This window comes from Cotesia typhae, unplaced genomic scaffold, assembly GCF_013202065.1.
Source record: "Cotesia typhae breed Kobodo isofemale line unplaced genomic scaffold, CoteBio_Ctyphae contig_65, whole genome shotgun sequence".
NCBI classification, from domain to species: domain Eukaryota; kingdom Metazoa; phylum Arthropoda; class Insecta; order Hymenoptera; family Braconidae; genus Cotesia; species Cotesia typhae.
In genome coordinates, this window is record NW_027423762.1 from 2,646,717 (window position 1) to 2,668,624 (window position 21,908).

Consider the following 21,908-nt stretch of genomic DNA (forward strand, 5'->3'; position numbering starts at 1 on the left):
AACTCTTTAAGTGTCTAATAATGATTTTCTCAGTTAGAATTACTTTCGCAACAATTTAAGTTGAGTATTAAGCAATAATTTAAATTTCTTCGATCTATATAAGCTTCAGTATATATACTGAAACATAACATAAAGCCCTAGGTCTTGTTACAAAACATATAGTCAGCAATAACTGGTTCACGATTTTCTAATCAACCTCTTGAAGAGTCGAGTATAGAGACAAATATTATTATTCTTAAATGATATATACTGTTCTGAGAATAAATAAATATAAATGATATATTTCCCTTTATTATTTATTCAAATCTCAATAAATATAATTTATTTAATATCATTCATGTTTATTTGATTATTTGACGTAATAAAAAGATAACAAACTGATAGTGATGGTAATGAGTTAGGTGACTGTAAAAATAAAGCAATCACCAAAGTTTTAATTGACAAGAGGAAAATATTTTAGCAAGAAAAAAAGAAAGTTTTTTCAGCCAAGATTAATGCCAGATGACGTGGAACAAGATTTTGTTCAGCGAAGTTGTTAGAGGAAACAAAAATAAAGTAAAGAACATATAATTGTACGATGACTTTAGAAAGATTATTTTTTATATCCGTTTTATCAGTTGACGTCGACGTCGTTCCAGCCATTGAACTTACTACTTCACTGAGGTCTCGGTTATTTGTCTCATTTATTTTTTAAAAAAATTTTCTCTTGGAAATTTCTCTAGGAACATCGTGGGTTTTTAAAACTTCTCGTGGTTTTTTTTCTGGAAGTGAAAACTCAATAGCAAAGGAGTGGCTGTTTAAATATTTTCGCGGAAAACACAGTTTCGATAAATTATAGAAAATTCTGTAAAACAACAAATAGTTATATAAATATGCTCGTAATGAATTTACATAGACATCCAAGGTATTTTTATACTTGAATACTGAAAAATAAAATCTTTTAAAAAATTAATCTTTAAGCTTTTATAAATTTTCACTATTAAAATAATATTTTACAAACGCTAAATTTTTATTTTATCGAGAATTATGTCATGACAAAAATTTATCTTTTTTTATTTAAAAATAGTGAGTGATGGTTTAAATCCGATTTTTATTCAAATTAATTTATTTTTGATGCAGAATATAAAAAATCATCGTATCCCTTTGAAGTCATTGATCAAACGTCAAAAATTTTAAATTCTTCAAAAATTCATGTAAAATGTACTAAAATCAATGGAATTTTTTATTCTTTCAGTTTTTTTACATTGTTTTTAAAAAAAAGTTTAATGGTATTCTACAAAGTAATATTTAAAAAATTTCAATTATTTTTTTTTATTTTTGCAAATTGTAATCGAAAAACCTATTTCCTATTATTTTTTAAGTTGTATTCATGAACCCACAAAAAAAAAAAAAAAAAAAACCTAGGTTTGTTTAAATCGTATTGTTCTGGTAAACAAAAAAAAAATATTGCAGTCCATGACTTGCTCACCCGCGTATTTGTTACCCTCTTCTTCAGCTCGAATAGGCAATTACGCACATGGGTAGGAATGCCCTACTTTCCTTCCCTTCTATCCTTTGCTTAAAATTCTACATGATTACATTTGTCAGCATTACTCCAGGGTTGTTTTTTATAATACAATTACAAGAAAGCATTTGTGTGAAAAATGAATAGCTAATATGGTTAAATGTGCAAGAATTTAATCCTAGTGAAAAAAAAAAAAAAAAAAAAAAACGCAAAAAAAAAAATCTAATAAAACATATGGTTATTTTTAATGAAAAAGTAATATATATAAATTCAAATTTTGGAAAAGCAGGATTGAAAATTCAAGAGAAAATAGATCACGGATAAATTTTTGTTTAAAAAACGCACATAAAATTTATGTACATCTGTTTGAAAAGAAGATCAAAAGGAATAGAAGTAAATGCGAGGTGATTAAGTTGTTAGTTACGTTTATATTTTTTCGCTGAGAAACCAAGTTAGAAAAATAAGACTAAAAAGTTATTGGAGTCTTACAGTTGAATTACAGCAAGCAGTAAGATGGATTTTTTTTTAAAAGTGAAGTAATGAAAATTCTTTAAGAAATCAGAAAATATCTCGACGATTTTTGTCAAGATGTTTTTCGCGAGATATTTGTCTTGGCAGTATCATGGAGTCTCGTAAAGAATTTGTCCAAGTATTTTTCTTTCGATTTTATCTTTAGTCTTTATTTTTATCTTGTAGAGCTTTTATCTCTTTCAACGTAAGCTCGCTGTTGAATTCGCTGGAACCCGCTCTACTCTATTTCAAGATCGAAGCCACAGGCACGTAAACCGTTCACGAGGTCAGCAAGTCTCGAAATTACGGAAATTCCAGCGGCCTTCGTGGCCAACATCGTTTAACGATTTTGTTACTTTATTTACAGGTTGAGTTGTACTGTTATACTATCTTTTGATTTAGAATAATAATAATATTGGTCTGATACAAAAATTAACTTTATTTCAAAGAAATAATCATGAACTAAAAAAATTATTTGCTAAAGCGTTTTTACCGACTTTTTAATCCAAGAGATTTTATATATAAAAATTTTAATTCATTTTTAAAAATAATAGAATGCTTAGAACTTTAAGTTAATAAATTGAAAAATTTAACAATTATTTAATATTAAATCGTGTGAACTAAAAATTTCTGAGCATTAAACGATCATTAATTAACAATGAAATTATATAATTAGTTTTCACTCAATTGCGTCACCATAGCTCATCAACAAATTAAAGTAAAATTCGTTCATTTCATACACGGAAAAAAGTAAACTGTAATAAATAACAGTCGATTTATAATAAGTAATGATCAACTACTAAAAATTACCACTTCAAACAGTAACATCATGATTTTACTATTCACATTGTAATATTTACAATTTAAACCTTACAATTTACTCTTTACGTGGAAGAAAATACTATTTCAAACAGTAATATTCGCCATGTAAATGTCTAAAATGTTAAAGTATAATAATTAAGAATTCAAACTTTAATATTTATCATTTCGTACCTAAAAAATGATGTTATGATATGTAAAAAGTATAGAATAAAGTTAGTAAATTTCTAATACAAGCAACGTCAATATTTACAAAGTAAAATGGTAAATTTTAAACGCAACGCTAAAAATCAAACTATAATTATTGATTTGCTTAGACTGGTAAAATTTATATTTTAAAAGTATAATTTTTACTGTTTGAAATATTAAATTCTCCCAGAGTGAGACTCCCTTCTCTTTCATCTGAGTTCCCCTTCTCTTCATAATATGGACTATATATTGAAATGGCAATTTTTACTGTTTGAAACTATAATTTTTAAAGATAAAAGAGTCGTTATTTACTATAGTGACAATTACTAATTACTTATTTTGGATATTAAATTATAAATTGTGGCTTTTATACTTTCTACATTAAGTTCTGTAATATTTATATTTTTGCCACCCCAATGTCCGCTTTACTGTTTGAAACTATAAAAACTAACCGGAATCCGAGTGAATATTACAGTTTACTTTTTTCCGTGTACAATATGAGTGTTACTTGAAAAATAATTAATTAGTATGGAATTTTTATAATTTTATTTTACCATTCTTGGTGAAAATTTTTAATAGAAATATATCGTTTCAACACGACATTAAATAAATAGAATAATAAAGTTAATATTTAATTGAATTTTTGACAAAAAATATTTTTTCATCAAGTCTTAAATTTTATCTGCGAAAAATAATATGAAATTAATTTTAAATAAAAATCGAATTTAAACTCGCTGAAAAATTATTTTTAAAATAATTTGATGCTCTTTTCATTCAATAAACTAGAAATATTGTTCTGTTTTATAATCTATATTGACAAAGAGAACTTTTCATTAAAAAAATATTACATTTTATAGAAAAGTATAATAACAATAATAATATATAATTGAACAAGAAATGAAAACTGAAATTGAAATTGAAAAACGAGCCAAGATATAAAATAAAAATATCTACGTCACTGGTCATAAATGAAACACGAATAGCTTCTCGACCCTCGAGGAAAAAGAAGCTCAACAAGTATGACTCGATATAATTTAATATGACAATTTTATTTTTTTTTTTTCTGGTCATTGATTTGAACGTACTTTTAGTAATCTGACAATGATAAACATAAATTTTAATATTTGTTCTTTCAATAATGCTCGTTTTTTATTTTATTAAAAAAAAAAAAAATAATGATAATTTTTCCAAACAGTAAATTAAAAAAATCTAAAATTTTAATTTTGCAAAATTTAATTTTAAATCTAAAAAATATCGAAATTTACGAAAGAAATTTTTTTTATCACTCTATCTAAAAAATGTTTTTATATTACAATTGCAACAGCTCTTTTTACAAATTAAAATTACGATAACTCACGACCCCGCCGCAGCATTTATTCTCAGCACCGGCATCAACATTAACAGTATTATTTCTCTACGCATATTCAAAATGTTCTCTGCTTAATTCGCTATCGCGAGATGCGTAAAAAAGCGACGTCTAGAATTACATTTGAAATTTTTTTTCATATATGGCTTCGTATTTCACGCACGCATACGCAAATCCCTTTTACGTAGCATGCTTTTTGCAACCCTCTACTCCATCAGCGGCTTACTATTTAAAATACACCAGTGAAGCCGTAATAAAATAACACACATGCTAATTTTTTATTTAATTTTAATTTTAGTTTATTAAAAAAAAATAACAAAAGAACTTTATTATTTTTGCTAGCGTTAACGAGACCGAGCCGTGTGACGTTTTGCGGGCTCCTGAGTCGACGGCGATGTTAAATTTAATTTCAAATACTTGCTAATTGAAATAATAATTATAAACGCAAGCGAATATAAATGAAGCGAGAAGATAAAATTCGATGGAAAGTTTAACATACACACTATTAAAGTTCATTATCCTCTGTATACTTTTTTTCATGGCATATATCAATGCGTTTTTGTAAAGATCTAGTTTACATCTCTGACAAATATTTTATTTTATATTTCGTGAAATTGCTAGTTCTGGATACATGAAAGAAAGCTAAATGTTGGTTCGACGTCATTTAAATAACGAATCAACATTCTAAGCCAAAGATTTTCTTTTCAATATCATCGACTAATGTAATAAAACATAAAAATCTGTGTATACATTTTTTTCTATTTTATTTAATAATATTGCGAGCGTTGAAAACTCCCGAGCAAACGAAAAAATTTCTTTGAAATACGTTAATTAACTTACATTTGTTGAGCTTATACATGCGAATTTGATTCTATTAATTCACACGTTTATAGATGTATACGTTTTAATTAGCAAGTGTCGTATGAAAATTTAAAACAACCGAAGTTCCGGTTAAAATTTTATAGAAATTAATTAAAAAGAACGTTTATCAAGTCGGAATTTTTTTTTAGGGTTAGTGTATGATTGTAACAACATGTAATTTATAATATTTGTGAAGAAAAATTAATCAGAGTTTCATTTGAGTAATGCAGAAGTTCACTGGTTAATAGTTAAAAAATACATAAATGTATTTTTTAAGTAAAATAATAACCTAAATGTAAAAGTGTGGTACTCTTAAAAGAAGTCGGTGTTATCTTGAATCAATTTTATCAGCTTTAAGCCAAGAGAAAAAAGATACACAGAAGAAAAAATTTACTGGAATCAAGTAAATAAATAAATAAACTTCATCTTCTTGATTTGAGTATAAAAATTCTTAAACTAAGAAATAAGTAAATTTTACTTGATTCAAAAATTTTTCGTCTTGATTTAAGACAATGAAATCCTTCAAAATTGTTTACTTGGTCCAAAAATCTTTCTGTTGATTCAAGTTAATTGTTTTTTAGTGTATTTGGAACAAATATACATGTATCTTGTTTAAAAACAATAAAATACTCAATTGAAGGATGAAATTCTTGAATGGAAATTTTTTTGAACTCTATCGAAGAGTTATAATTTATTCATTTAATTGTACCGTTTTTTCATAAATAAGAGATGTAAATATTTTTAAACAAAACTACAATAATAAAGAAAAATAGTTACTCCAACAAAGTAATTTTTTTTCTGTGCACTAAATTAAATGACACTAACTTCAATGACTGAAGCTATCACACCATAAACCCACAACACCTATCCTGTTTTCAATCACTGAAAAGATCCATTTTCCGTCAAATATAAAAATCAGTCGTAAAAACTTTTGTCTTTAGTTGAATTCATTGGGTTTTGCCTTGTCATCATGTTGTCGATGATGCATCATCTGTTGGTGTTATTATTGTTGCCGTATCTATAAATATCTATGCCTCTAGACTTCTATAGATTTATATACTTGTATATATATATATATATTTTTTTTTTTTTCATCTCGGTCACGATTGCATTGTGGAAGCGAGTTCATTGTTTGAACAGTGACGTGAGAGAGGCCTGAGGCAACCAATCACTGTTTGCACTAGCCGTACTCCGTACTACCCTATCAAAGATTCAAGGTTTCAACACAGAAGCCACCACTGATGCTGTCCTCTGTCGTATCGTATTCTCTTCAGTGCCTTACTCAAGTCAAGCACAACCCTCGCTCGCCACTCAACTCCTAGTTCAGTCCAAGTAACTATATAGCTCTGACTTTCGTCTACAGTCTACCTTATAACTCTATCCCTAGCGCAACTCTACTTATGTACTTGCACCCCCAACCGCCGGGGTAATGTATGACAATACTGATTTTCCATATCACGAGCGATAGGATAGGATGAACAGAGAAACTTTGATGTATTGGTTGACGTGTTTGTCTTCACTTGTTTTCACCCATATAACACACTAACTTTTGTCGCTAGGCTATTATCAACTACGGTAACAACAGACGATATTGTTGTGTCACGTTATATTTTGATACTCTCGGTAATAATGCATGGTAAACACTATATGGATAATTTTGATGTCGCGAGTAGTTTTGCTGAATTATTATTCATTCAACTGGAATAAACTTCGAGCTTATAATTCATAATTATTATTTCGCGTTATGAATCTCAAAAGGGTGTATATCTCTAGCTATAAGTCCCGTTGGTTTAAAAAATCTATAAAAATTTCATTTGCTTCAATTATCCGAAAAATTTTAGAAATTTAGAAATTTACTAAAATAATGAAAATAAAAATTTTTTCAGATATGAGAAAAAAAAGCACTATTCAATCACACCCTATAAGAAAAGGTATATTTCTTAATTTAAGCACAATAATAGTTAAAATTTTTGACACTATCTTTAGAGCGTTCATAAAATTTATTAAGGAAAATTCTACATTTAATAGTGAAAATTAGAGCTTATTTCACCAGCTATAACATGCAATTCATAGAATTGCAGTAAAATGAGTTATGTAAAAGCTTTTTAAAGATAATCGCATAAAAGTAGTTATTTTTCAAATTTTTGCAGATTTTAAAAGCTGTAGAAAAAATAAAAAAAGTGATTGAAAAAGAAAGTAAAATAAAGTAAATTGAAGCTAATTATATGAACTGTTAGATCCGATTGCCAGAATGTAGTTATCTATTATAGTTTCAAAGTTGTTTGGAGAAATCTCGTAAAATTTTGATTTTCACAAAAAGGAAAAAAATTTTCAAACACCCATAATTTTGGAATGAATGGACCGATTTGGCCCATTTTCGAACTTGACCGAGACTTTCATTCATAGAATGAATGTGTTCAGTTTTATTAAGCTTCGTCAAGAACGAAGACCGTGACCAAAAACTTATAACAAAAAAAACAAAAAAAAAAACATTAATAAAAATTTAACTAAATTAAAAAATTTTTAGAGTTATTGGAAATTTTGAATTTTTATAACCAAAAATTCGTTTATTCAATTATTGAAACAAAAATTCAAATAATACAACAAAATTCTTTTATGTGCACCCTTTTGGCGTTGAGAATTTTTTTCACAATGTCAATAAAATTTCATTTTTTATTCTTTCTACAAATTCATAAATTATAAATTATATACTTGTTCAACTTGCTTAGAGAAGTGAAGTTTTTTTCCCAAGATAATTTAAGATAACGCCCTTTTGGCATTACTAACGCAATTTTTATTATCATTTTTATTTATGATGTGGTACTAATATCATATAAGTAATCTGTTGAGTAAACGTCTAGGGCTCTTGAAGCCCCGTTAAGTATGTCTCAACACAATAATCAATATGTGTATGATATGCTTCCATTGAGCGCATGAAGAATTCTAAGAAAAATAAATTGACGATCGCTTGAAAGTCTGACGGCTCAGAGCTTTAAATTTATCAAACAAGAAAAAAAAAATAAGAATATGATTGAGAATTGACAGAATGTTTTTTCAGTTCGTGATCTACGCCTTCCATACAGCCCTACAGAAACATAATGTCCGTGTAATTTAGACTATTTTTCATGACATTATGTGCCTGGATCACTCCCCTGTCACGGGGAGCTTCCCTTAACTTAAAAGATAAATAAATTCATTTATTCATCTTATATTTATCAAACGTAATTTTTTTTACCTTGTGGATTCAATGAAATATAGTTTGTTTTTTTTTAGTTTCGTGTGTGCTATTTATTTACGGTAAAATAGGGCTTGAAAATTAAGAATTGTTTCTAAGTTTTCGGGCTGAGTATGCGATTTTAATGAAAAATTACTGACCAAAGAGAAGTAAATTATTGTCTGAAATGAATATTTATATCACGATCTTGGAAAATTATTATTTACGGTGATAACTTTAATTGCTATAGTGATAAACAAAATTTAACATTTATTATAATTGTTATGTCCTTAAAAAAAAAATTAAAATAATAATTGTTTAAATTTTTTACTGTAAATAAAAAATAAATATAATCAAACGTTAAAAATGATTTGTTCCCGTCATATTAAGTTCAACAATGTATTAAATTGATGCCTAACAAAACTTACAACAGATGTTCCGATAAGTGAATACGACGAAGTAATGAACGTGCTTTTTTTTACAGCCGTTAAATTTTGTCTCCGAGCTCGTTAATTTCTCGCTTCACCTGTCACTTCATTGTTTGTCAAGGATCTTTTTTCAACATCATCATCATCATCATTATTATGACTATTATTATTATTATTATTATTCTATCTGACTTTTTATTACTTCGCAAACTCCAGACAGCCTAGACCCGAATAAAGGGACAGACATAGGACCCTACATGTACATACATGTCTTTGTCCTGTGACCGGCATAAACCCTCTCTCAGTTGCACTTACACTCTCCACTCAGTAACCATCCCCGGCGCCGACATTCACCACTACCAGCTGTTTTAATTAATTTTATTTATTTGCTCCATGTACACAAAGAAAAATATACAATATAGAATTTTCCGGCAGCAAAGTATCACTTTTTATTATTTATTTGTCGTGTAGAGAAAAAAAAATGTTTAAAATAACAAAACAAAACAAAGCATTTATTGCAAACTGTTAGTTGTGAGTTTCAGCCCGGTGATTTTTAAAATTTAAAGAAATTTCATTCGCTTGCTCGCATAGGAACAAAAATCCATTTAAAAATCCCGGAATGTATAAAAGTACAGGGAACATAAAAAATATAAATAAAGCCAAAGTGATGTACTGCAAAAATAAACAATGAAAAAGAAAAAGAATAACATAAAAACATCCAGTTGAAACAGTGCATGTTCGATCTTCCGTTATCCGGTGGCGATTCGCGATTTGGCGACGCCTCTAACAACAAATAGAAGGCGCGGTAGATTTAAAATTGAAATTACCGGTGTACACTCGTACGCTTTACAAAAGTGTTAGAAAGAGATAATAAAAATAAGCGGGAGAAAAAGAGAAAAGAAAAAAAAAGGGAAAGGTAACCTGAACTGGCTGGCTACCTTTCACATGGAACAAAATCCCCGGTGGTACATGACTGTTGCTTGTCACGTTGATACCGTTCAATAATGGTCGCGCGTGACCCCACAGTACGTCAGTACTCTAGCCCGTGCTTGTCATTTTTACCCCTTCAACATCGCGAGTCGACAAGATCTGACAAGCTAAAATCGATGTAGTGGCTTGCTACTCTAATGATATCTCATCTGCATTAATTTATTGCTGTTTTTTTATTTTAAATAATAAATATTTAATTATTTTTGTTTTTATTACACAAGACATAAATCAAATGTGATATTTCTCTGATTTTAATGAGTGTTGTTGAGCTTTTTATGTTCAAGCTACCAATGAATTAACAAATTACTATTTTTGATAGCAGTTTCACGTAGTAAAATTTCAGGATTCATTTACAATCACTTAGTTTATTTTTTTCTTCATCAAAGTCGAGAAGAAAATTTTTTGATAAATATTTTTAGAGATTAATTATTTTCACTTTTATGCGTACGGCAGAATAAAAAAAGATTTAATTAATTGTACGTTATGTTAGGGGTAAATTTAAAATATTTAATTATTCCTGGAGAGATCTTTAACTGATTTTATTACAATGCTCATACTCATTACTATATCCTTGTCAGACTAACTCGACTGTTTTTAGATTCACGGGCTCGGAAAAATAAATGGAATTTTTGACGTTGCTTTGAATTTAAAGTGAATTTAATTAGTTTATTTATATTGAAATTATTGAGATTGCGTTAGAAAATGCTCAAGCTTTGGAATATATTCAGCGATAAAATTAAAATTTTTTGTAATTGATGTCGTGAATTAATATATATGTAAAATGTAATATAAATTATAATGCGTTTGGTGTATTACCGTGTTAGAGGGAATTAATTACGGGATGAGAATATTGTTTGATAATTAATTAAATAAAAGTGAAGAGAAATGTAAACGAGATGTCGTTAAAGGAATCCCAGATTAAGCTTCGCTTTACACTCGACTCAAATCTGAGAAATTAATCAGACAATTAACTGTTAATTAGAGTTCCGGTTTCAAAAAGATGAAATGATGGAGAGCTCTAGAATTATAAGACTAAGACGAAGACGAGCACAGGAAGGATGAAGAAATTTAAGCAAAGAAAATTAAGATTAAGAAAATTAAAAGTGCATATTCGTCTTTAACGTTCCTCGACATTATTCTTATCAAGAGAATAATTTATTCAGCCAACTGAAAAATTATTTATCATAACCGGAAATAAATTGTATAATACGTCTGGATAAATTAATTGGATTTATTTTTTTTCCTTTAATTAAATTAAATATTAAATTTTTAATACATTAAAGGAATATTTCATGAATTTATGAATTAATTAATTTTCTTTGTGGTTTCATAGTTCGTAATTTTAATATAAAGCAAAAAAGCCAATAGACACCATAAAAGTAACCGTAAATATTTGAATTTTTTTTATCACATTTCAGATCAATACAATCAACTTTGTTTACGTAAAACACATTAATCAATGTGACTACTTGTGTAATTTAATCAATTAACTTCAATAGCAATAAATTTAATAATTAATATATCAACTCAAACTAACGAGTGGGTTGTATGTATTACATAGAAATAGTATATTACACACCGAGGGAAGTAAAGTAAGAAATGTCTCAGATCACATGTAATTGTTGGCCGAGGCGAAGCCGAGGTCAACAAACATGTGATCTGAGGCTTTCTTATTTACTTCCCGAGGAGTATATGCTATTTTTTTGCTCGACGAAGGCAGAAAGTGGCAACTTCATTTAGCGCAGCGGGCCGAAAGTTGACGCTTTCTGCCCGTCGAGCAAAAAAAAAATTAACTTGAATCAAGTAAATAATTTTGAAGATTTTCATCTTCTTGATTTTAGTAAAAAAATTCTTAAACTAAGAAATTTTTCTTGGTTCACAGGGTACACGGAGAAAAAATAATAGAACTTATTCCTATGTAGAATGATAACTATTACCATGTTACATAGTAACGGAAATTTTTGTGAGAACCCTGTGTAAATTTGCTAATAAAAATCTTAGAAATTGTGATAAAAATATGAACAATTACTCATTCGATGACGAATTAAATTCTAAAAATATTGTTGTTTTTTTTTTTATTTGTTTGATGAAAATTTCAATTTGTTATCAACAAAAAACATAACCAAATTAATTAATCTCAGTTTTTCGTAAATAACTCAATAACTATTGGTGATACCAAAAATCGAAAAAAAGATCCTTAAAGAGGAGGAAATTTCTGAAAAGTCTCGACTCCCGGAACTCCAGCTTGAAAAACAATAATTTTTATTTAATGTTGAAAATAGGGTATATTTTTTATCAGGACTTTTTTAGTTTTTTTTTAAATCTTAAAGTTTTGATTCTTATTACACAGAAAAAAAAATTTCTTGAACCAAGAAAATTATAAGGAAGACTGAAGTTATTTTGAAGCAAGAAGAAATTTTCTTAGCTTAAAAAAATTTAACTTTGTTTAAAAAATTTTAACTTCATTCAAGAAATTTTCAGTCTTCCTTAAAATTTTCTTGATTTAAGAAAATTTACGCTTGACTCAAGACTTTTTTTCTTTCTGTGTATAAAACCACATGACAGCATGTAAACATAAATACAATGATATGTATGTTGAGGAGGTCAAGTACCCTCAAATTGTGACCTGTCACTTGTTGACGCAAGTTAATTTTTGTGTCCCTACTATGGACACTTCCTATTTTTAAATTAATATTAACCTGATATGATATAAATAAATCGTTGTATAGTTATTTAGATTATAAATAACCTAAAATAATTAAAAATTATACAATTATATGGAAAAAATATCGAGAAATCTGCATTCAAAGTTAAAATCTACCTGAATGAAATTGTTCAAAAATTTCAAATGTGCAACCGGTTTTGGCTTATTTGAAAAATTCTATTTTTTTGTAACAAATAGTTTATACCCCAAAATAAAATTTTACTATTTTTCCATTTTAAAAATATCGAAAATTGTTATGAAATCTTAATAATTATGATTATTAACAGAGTTTGTCAATGAAATAATACAACTAAGTGATTTGCTTAGTGGAGTTTTTATCTTAATCACTTGAAAAAGAATCATATTAAATTTTATTTAAATTTATTGAAAATTTTAATCTACCAGTTTACATTATTTTTAATCTTCATAGTTATAATATTAAACAATTCTAAACTTATTCATCGATTGAATTGATGAATATCGTACCAAAGGTTTTTAAATATTAGTTGATCAAACATGGAAATAATTACATTGCTCGAAATCTAATATTTTAAAAGATTCTTATTACAAACAACCTTTTTACTATGTATATATATATATATATATATATATATATATATATATATATATATATATATATATATATATATATATATATATATATAAGATGAGAAGAAAATCACGATTACATAGATATGACAACGAGGTTTTACAGTATGAAGATACGAGAGTATGCTGAATTTTCAATTTCCATCTCACTGATTCTGTGTAATTTGCCCCTCAGTGTATAGTACCAACACTGTGCAAGCGAATCTGAGAGCTAACAAATTTATTTACAGTTTTGAATAACAAACTCCTGCCAAATATATAAATTTGTGATATATCTATGTATGTGCCATTTTATTTACCTCGACATTGAATATTAAAAATCTACAAGGCCCACCGGGACTAATCGTTTTCCTCGTCACAAAAAATATTCAAATATTTTAAGGTAATACCCGATAAAAAAACTTTTTTAGCTCCGTCATTTTGCTTTTGTTGTTCCGTTTATTATTATTTTGTTACTATTGTGTTTTATTTTATTTTTTGCTAAACAATGAAATTTCTCGGCGCAAAGGGAATCGTTGAAGTATAAAATAAAAAAACGTCAGAGATTGTTTCACATTGGTGGATTATTTTTTTTTTTTTTTTTTTTTTTTTTTTTTGGATGAGAGAAGAACCGCGGCCTCATTCGCACACTGTAGTGTGCAGTTTGTTGAGTTGTGTATACAGGTATTTACGTGAAAGTGTGTGAGTATATACGTATAGAGGTTTATGCATATAAAATAGACTGTATTTCTCGGTGGACTTTGAAAAATTTTCAGTGACAAACCATTTTACTGGCTTCGTTTGTACCATACTCACTCTACTAGTCTCTAACGCTTATGACTCATATACTCGTCGACATAAATGTCTACGCATTTTTTACATTTTATTTATTTATTTATTCATTATTGTTGTTCCTATCGTTTTCTGAGGATCAAATATTAACAACTTTTGTGTGTAGTGAATTACAAAACTTTCATATGTACACGTTAATTGCTCACTTATTTTTTATTATTTCAAATTTGGGAAGCAATTAAAAACATCACTGTTTAATTGTGTAGTTAAAATAACAATTAAATGAAAAACGGAAAATTCATTTTAATTATTGCAGGTAAATTTACATTCGTTGTCCGAAAATTTTTTATAAATTTTTAGATACACTGAAATTAAACAGTACTTTAATTAAAAAATGTACTATACTAACACAAGATTTTATTATCTGTTAGTAAATTTATTTATTTAGAAGTGAGGTATTAATTTATCAAGTGTAAGCAATTATTCTTAAAATATTGATAAATATTTTTAAATCATCCAATGTTCAAAAATGATTTAATAATGGTGAAAAATTTTAATAAATATTAAAAAATTCTTCTATCAGTCTACATTTTTAAATTCACTCATTCTCGAATCAAGCATATAAAACTCGAGGATAAAAAAAGTTTTGCCATAAACAAATTCTATCAATTTTATGAAATACTCTATGACTTTCAAACATTGATAGATATAAACCGGTCACCGCTTTCAAGTTATTAATTCTTAAAATTGCTTCTTATATGTACATCTGCTCGCCATACCTCAATATCTATGAGAAGCAATTTAAAAAATTATTTACTTAAAAACCTTCTCATGAATTGATTGAAAACTTTAGTTGTAAATAATTTATGTATTTATCTCTTTATAGTAAGCATTTCAAAATTTTTGTGACATGAAAATCTTGACCCAACCTCCTTAATTATTTTGGACTAAGCTGCAAGGTAACTTTGATTACATTTTTGACTTGTTTTGAGGGTACCAACAATCTTCAAATTTCTTTTATTTTCTATACACAAATAGAAAGGTTAGCTTGAGTCAAGAGAAAAAATTCTTGAGCTAAGATAAAATTCTTGGTTAAAAAAAAAAAAATTTTTAGCGCAAGAATTTTTTCTCTTGTCCCAAGAAATTTATTATTTTTTTGGGAGTAATTTTAGTTCAAGAATTTTTTTCTTGAGTCAAACTAACCTTTCTATCAGTGTATCATCAAAAATAAGTCTCAATTACGTTTCAAATTGGATTTGACTAAAAAAAAATGTTTTCTTTTTAATATTTTTTTGCTATTTTGAATTTTAAAAAATGCCCTCGGACCAAGAATGTAAAATAAATGTAAAAAAAGATGTAAAAAAGAATGTAAAAAAAAAGTTACGACAAGAAATTCGTGAATCAAGACAACCGACTCTCTTGAAAAAAATCTCTTGAGTCAAGTAGTTTTTGTCAGTGATAATTCTTTTTTCTGTTACGGAAAAAAATAAGCCAATTAATTTGGCCGATAATATCAAAAACAGTGGAATAAAATTCTAGTGGCGAAAGTTTGATAAAATATTATAATTAGTCATGATACTTGATATCCTTTTAATATTGTCAACAGTGATAAATAAATGAAAAAAAATTCAAGAAAAAAGAGATGTTACACTGAAAAGTCATGAGTCGAGTTCTGTATAAGATTGTCAAGGGGAAAAAGACACAAGGGCTGAGAGAGACAAGCGAGAAATAGGAAGAGAAACGCTGACGATAGTGGCAAGGAATAAATTTGCTTCTTATGAATGTCAAGCGGAACCGCCTTCACGTTTAATAGTTGACAAGATAAAATGTTTTCCTTTGTCTCAAAATCTATTTAAGACTATCTACATGTATTTAAGTTACTTTATAAATGTAAATACATACATATCACTTCACAAGTTAAATAGCCTTTAGAAAAATCCATAAAAAAATTATACTTATTATTATTAATGCACGGAATTTTATTTAATCCATCAAAAAGTTTAAATAACTAAAGTTTGATGTTACATACAAATATTCAAATATTATTTTGTCTAAATAACACGGTTATTATTCAGAGAGGGAAATAGCAAACTATGATGACCGAAGTGTTATTTTAATGAAAGCAAATATGGTAAGTAAATAATGGATAATTATTAACACTATACCGATTGTTTATTACGTTGAAAATTGAATTTCAAATAGGATATATATAAAGTAAATTCGATTTATCAAATCGATGACCCAATTTGTATTAATTCTATTCACAAATGACAGATGACATAATTTTTATAATTCAAAAACAAACTGCATAAAAATTATTTAAAAAAATTTTTTTAATTTCTGAAAAAAGTCTATTTTTCCCCATCCATTATGTTTTTAAAAAGCTATTACTCTCCCAGCTGACCCTCGCGCTCCTCTTTAGCGTCCAGGAATATTTATCCGTATGCAGGTGTTTTTTTTTTTTAACAGAAACGCAGATTGGAAAAATTCAATTTTTTGGGTCAGCGATTTTTTATATTGGCTTTGAAATGAGATTATTCTTCCTGTTCACACAAATAAAAAAACACGTGGAGTTACACCTATTTATTTATTTTCATTTTTCATATTAAACGAATACAATTGACGGACGGAATTGGGCAGTAGTGGCTAAAATCAAAGTTTAAAAAATAAAAGCCAACTGCTAACAATTAATGCACTGATAGAAAAATAATCTTGATTTAAGAAACTTTTTTTCTTCAAAATTTGAACTCTTGAAACTAGATATAGATATATTTCTTTCAAGAATTTTTGTCTCTTGGTTCAAGATAGGCGATAACATTGATTCAAGATGTTACCGACTTGTGTTAAGAATGGATTTTTTTTGAGTCATTAATTTACTTATTTCCAAGAAATAATTTTTTTTCGGTATAACAATTAAAGACTATTTAGTTTTTGAAATATACTTTGATGAATTATTTTAAGTTTTTTAAACGATAATGTTATTTTGGTTGAAAAACTAAATGTATCGATTGAAGATCATATAGCTCTTAAGCCAAGAAAATCTAAATCAAGACAAGAAATTCTTAAAGCAAAATAATCATTTGTCTTCCATAATAAATTCTTAGATCAAGAAAATATCTCTTGAGTCAACATAAATTTTCTATCAGTGTGGAAAATTTCAACTCACACGAACGCAGAGGGGAAAATATTTTAAAAAAAATATATAGGTATATTTGGTATAAAAAATAAATATTTGCATGGAGCAAATATAATTGTTATAAAGGTACGCGACTATCGGAAAAAAAATCCACGAGTTTTAAATAACATTTGACATTTAAAGTAGTGACCCAGATTGCTTTATTATGATTTATGATAATTAAAAACAAACAGGCAAACATTATTGAATAAATATCGCTAATGACTTACCATTGCTGATGACAGCCAAAGCAAAGATGCTTAGCACCCACGCTCCACTTACGATGACACACATCTTCAATGCCTGTGTTTATTTTCTGTTTGCCTCACATAATACATACCAACTGGAAATTTTTAACTGAAATATAAAAAAACAGATATTTTTATGAGTATACTTGTGAAAACATGAAACACATGTCGTTGAAAAAAAAAATATATTCTTCTACAAATTGAACTGTCAAAAATTAAATTTGTAATATTACAAATCTATTGATAAAAATTCAGAGAGAAAGAAAGAAGCAGATGCATTAAAAATAAAGAAATTAGCGACGCGTTACTGAGAATTCTAAAAAGTAACGTCAAGACTTTTGCGATCTGCCGACACGTAAAAACTCGAGCGTTGAAATTCTGGTAAGTAAGTAAAACATTAAAATTTTTTAACTTTCTTGATGCAATCCTTAGAATCAGAACTAACAAAGAAAATGAAACGAAACGAATCCTTTAAAGTCCCGACTGGGTCAATACAATAAATATCTTACTGTAGAATGTCATTTGACTTTCGACTTTCTTAATTTTTATTTGACAAAAGCACTTGATTGTTGGAATAAAAAAAAAGTTAATAAAATTTTACGAATTAAAATTCTACGTGACAAATTTTTTAAAGCTCTTTATACTTCTGGAATTTACTCTATCTAAATAACTTCTTTTCTCGCAAGAATAAGATATAAAGAGACAGAATAAACTATGAGTTGAACTACACCGAGACACCTACTTTTTCCGTGGTCCAGATGCGCTTAAGGAATAAAATTATATAGTAAAGACTTTGCACCTTTAACATCATAATAATTTACCCTACATTTCACTCTTTTTACACAAGTTTAGTAAATTTTATAGTTTATTTTTCAAAAAGTTAAAACTCATAATTCACTCTCTGCAATTTACAACCCTATAAATAAGGTATAAATGTTTCAAAACTTTTTTATTTATATTTTCAATTCAACTAAGTATTGTTTTTTAAGAGTTACTTTATTTAAAATCAATGGGTCGGTAAAAAATTTTAACGCCAAAAAATAACAAGAAAAAAAATTTTTGATCAATTATCAAAAATTTATCATATAAGTTTTTATTAAAAAAAAATTATGATTTTTTTTTTATTTTTTTCATCAAAATAATTTTTAAAAATTCAATTTTTTTTTTCACATCAAAAATAATTTTTTCAGATTAAATTTTGAAGACCAAGTTGTCACTTATAAATTTGACAAAGTTCAAAAATTCTAAAAAAGCAACAGTTGATGTTATAATTGCACACAGAATCCAATTTTGAACACAAGTCTCGATAGATGCGTGAATAAATACGAGGAATTCTACAAAACAAACGTATCGAAAGGACAATAACAGATTTCCGACTGAAAAAATAGTTGATAGTAATGATGACAAAAAAAAAATGAGTCGTACTTGTGGTAGTTGGTAGCTCTTCAACCCTTCATTCAAGTCAACTGCACTCGCGATGCACACTACTCGGCGTCCCTTTCCATTACCGACAATGACACAAGGGGAATGTTCTTTAGATCGTAGATATTCAGTGGAATCCTAGTCTACAGTGAATATGAACAGACGAAGGGCGTAGACACTACACTGCACTCAGTAGTACATATTCTATTCAGGGTGCAGAGTACAGTACAGTATGACAACCCTTTTTTATAACAGACGCATATTTCCTCGGACACTTTTAGAGCCTCACATGCTTTTACTTAAAGTCTAATATGTCGTTGTCAGAGGACGTATCGAAGAGCAAGAGAAATGAAAATAAAAAATTTCTCTGTATACACTAAAAGGAAGCCAGACAGTACAGGGTATATGTATATAATATGAGGTATGAAGAACTAAGTACACTAGTCACAAAAATTAAGGGATATAAAAAAAATTCCAAATTTTTTGGTGATTTTCAGCGAGCTGTAACTCCGAGGAAAATGATCGCACAGAAAAAAAAAAAAAGCAAATTGTAGCTCCAAGTGTCTAGTTTTTAGATATGACCATGAAAATTTTTTGTCATCGTCAGGTCTGGAGAAATCCTAAGAAAACTACTGAAAAAAATTTTTCGAAATTTTTTTTCGTCTTAAAAAAGGTCTACGGGCTTCAAAAAAATTTTTTCGATTGTTTCGTTTAAAAGCTCTTTTAGTAAATTTAATACCCTTTAATTTGACGTAATCAAAAAGCCTGTACGATAATTTGCCGCGGAGTTATCGTCAATCAAAGCAAAAAAGTTTTTTTGACTTTGGAAATAAATAACTCTGGAAATAATGACCGTATAGGAAATCGAAGGAAGGTTTTGAAAACTACACAATATTCTCTATAAGAAAACGTAAACCGCTTTTGAAGAAAAAATTTTTTTGAATTGAAAACTCGACTGAAAAAGACAAAAATTCGCATAATTAAGGATATTTGGATAACTTGGTATAACTTTGGATAAAATGGATGAACGAAGGATATCGTTGGTAATTTTTAACTTCAAAGTGTCCCCTAAAATCCCTAAGAAATTCAAAGCGCTGCGATTTTTTGTTCATAGTGCCCAGAAGCTTCAAATTCTGTGTTTTCGCAAAAATCACCATTATGAGCAATTTTGTGATTTTTATTCATTTTTCCATTGAAAAAAATTTTTTTTTCAAAATTCTTTATTTTTCGATCAAAGAGATTGATTTTTCAAGAAATTTGAAAAAAAAAAATTTCAATTTTTTCGAAAATTTTTTCGAAATTTTCTCAATTTTTTCGACTGTTGTTTTACCGCCGGCATTAGCGTTACCCAAAGCGTACCACGTGGAGGTTGCTCGGTCGGATTTACGCTTCTCACACACACGCGCGTGTGTGTGTGTGTGTGTGTGTGTGTTTTTTTTTTTTCAAATTTCTTGAAAAATCAATCTCTTTGATCGAAAAATAAAGAATTTTGAAAAAAATTTTTTTCAATGGAAAAATGAATAAAAATCACAAAATTGCTCATAATGGTGATTTTTGCGAAAACACAGAATTTGAAGCTTCTGGGCACTATGAACAAAAAATCGCAGCGCTTTGAATTTCTTAGGGATTTTAGGGGACACTTTGAAGTTAAAAATTACCAACGATATCCTTCGTTCATCCATTTTATCCAAAGTTATACCAAGTTATCCAAATATCCTTAATTATGCGAATTTTTGTCTTTTTTCAGTCCGAGTTTTCAATTCAAAAAAATTTTTCTTCAAAAGCGGTTTACGTTTTCTTATAGAGAATATTGTGTAGTTTTCAAAACCCTCCTTCGATTTCCTATACGGTCATTATTTCCAGAGTTATTGATTTCCAAAGTCAAAAAAACTTTTTGCTTTGATTGACGATAACTCCGCGGCAAATTATCGTACAGCTTTTGATTACGTCAAATTAAAGGGTATTAAATTTACTAAAAGAGCTTTTAAACGAAACAATCGAAAAATTTTTTTGAAGCCCGTAGACCTTTTTTAAGACGAAAAAAATTTCGAAAAATTTTTTTCAGTAGTTTTCTTAGGATTTCTCCAGACCTGACGATGACAAAAATTTTCATGGTCATATCTAAAAACTAGACACTTGGAGCTACAATTTGCTTTTTTTTTTTTTTCTGTGGGATCATTTTCCTCGGAGTTACAGCTCGCTGAAAATCACCAAAAAATTTAGAATTTTTTTTATATCCCTTAATTTTTGTGACTAGTGTATATGATGATATGAGAAGCTCGTGAATGACAAAATGGTACGGTATGTATCTATATATCTATATAGAAGTACTTCAAAGGGAAAATTCACGATTCTGTTTTTGACGCGTAAGTAGTAGACATACCTGAATACACAAATATATGGATGTTGGTATAAAGAAGAAGAAGACACACTGAGTTTTGACGTTACCAAGAAAATGTATGTTAGTGGTTTACGATGAGAAACTCGTTTATAAGGTGGAAAATGCACCTACATTCACATCCGCATTTATATGTTTTGCAGATATATACCTATGTATAACGTTAATGTGAAATGAAAATGTATGTATAGAGAAATGGTACCTGTGATGTGTGCATGTGAGAGACCCAAGAATTATGACATATGTACGTTTTACATAGTATGTTCTAGTCAGTTCCTTTGTTCATGATTTATAATACTGCCAGACTTACTCTACGGTACAGTTAGTCTTTTCAAATCCACTTACAAACAAATTAAATTCTTTATGCTATAATTTACCACTCGAATTACTTCATTATAATGGAGAACTTTGATTTGTTGGGAAGGACAATCGTATGGAGAGTTGAAGGAATACTTTTATTTTATTTATTTGGGATTCAGAAGGATATTTTGAGTTAGAACGATCAAGATGAAATAATTACGGCGGATTTATGTTGAGAAAAAGGGTACAGGTTTAGATATTGACGAAATTTTATTTTCACAGAAAAAAAAATTAACTTGATTTAAGAGGAAAATTCTTGAACCAAGAATTTAATTTTGAAGAGGGTAATTGTCTTGAATTAAGACGAAAAGTTCTTGAATCAAGTAAAATTTCCTTAAAT

At 28.0% G+C, this 21,908-nt stretch overlaps 1 protein-coding gene across 2 annotated transcripts in view; it reads right to left on the reverse strand.

Annotated features, from left to right (window-relative positions):
- Nucleotides 1-21,908, reverse strand: part of LOC141532589 (neurotrimin) — a 358,743-nt gene that overhangs the window by 311,325 nt on the left and 25,510 nt on the right. For both annotated transcript variants that reach the window (XM_074251006.1, XM_074251005.1), the window contains one exon: nt 17,371-17,497. In XM_074251006.1, coding sequence (XP_074107107.1) covers nt 17,371-17,434 — 64 coding nt within the window. In that variant the 5' untranslated portion in view covers nt 17,435-17,497. The remainder of the gene's footprint in view (nt 1-17,370; nt 17,498-21,908) is intronic.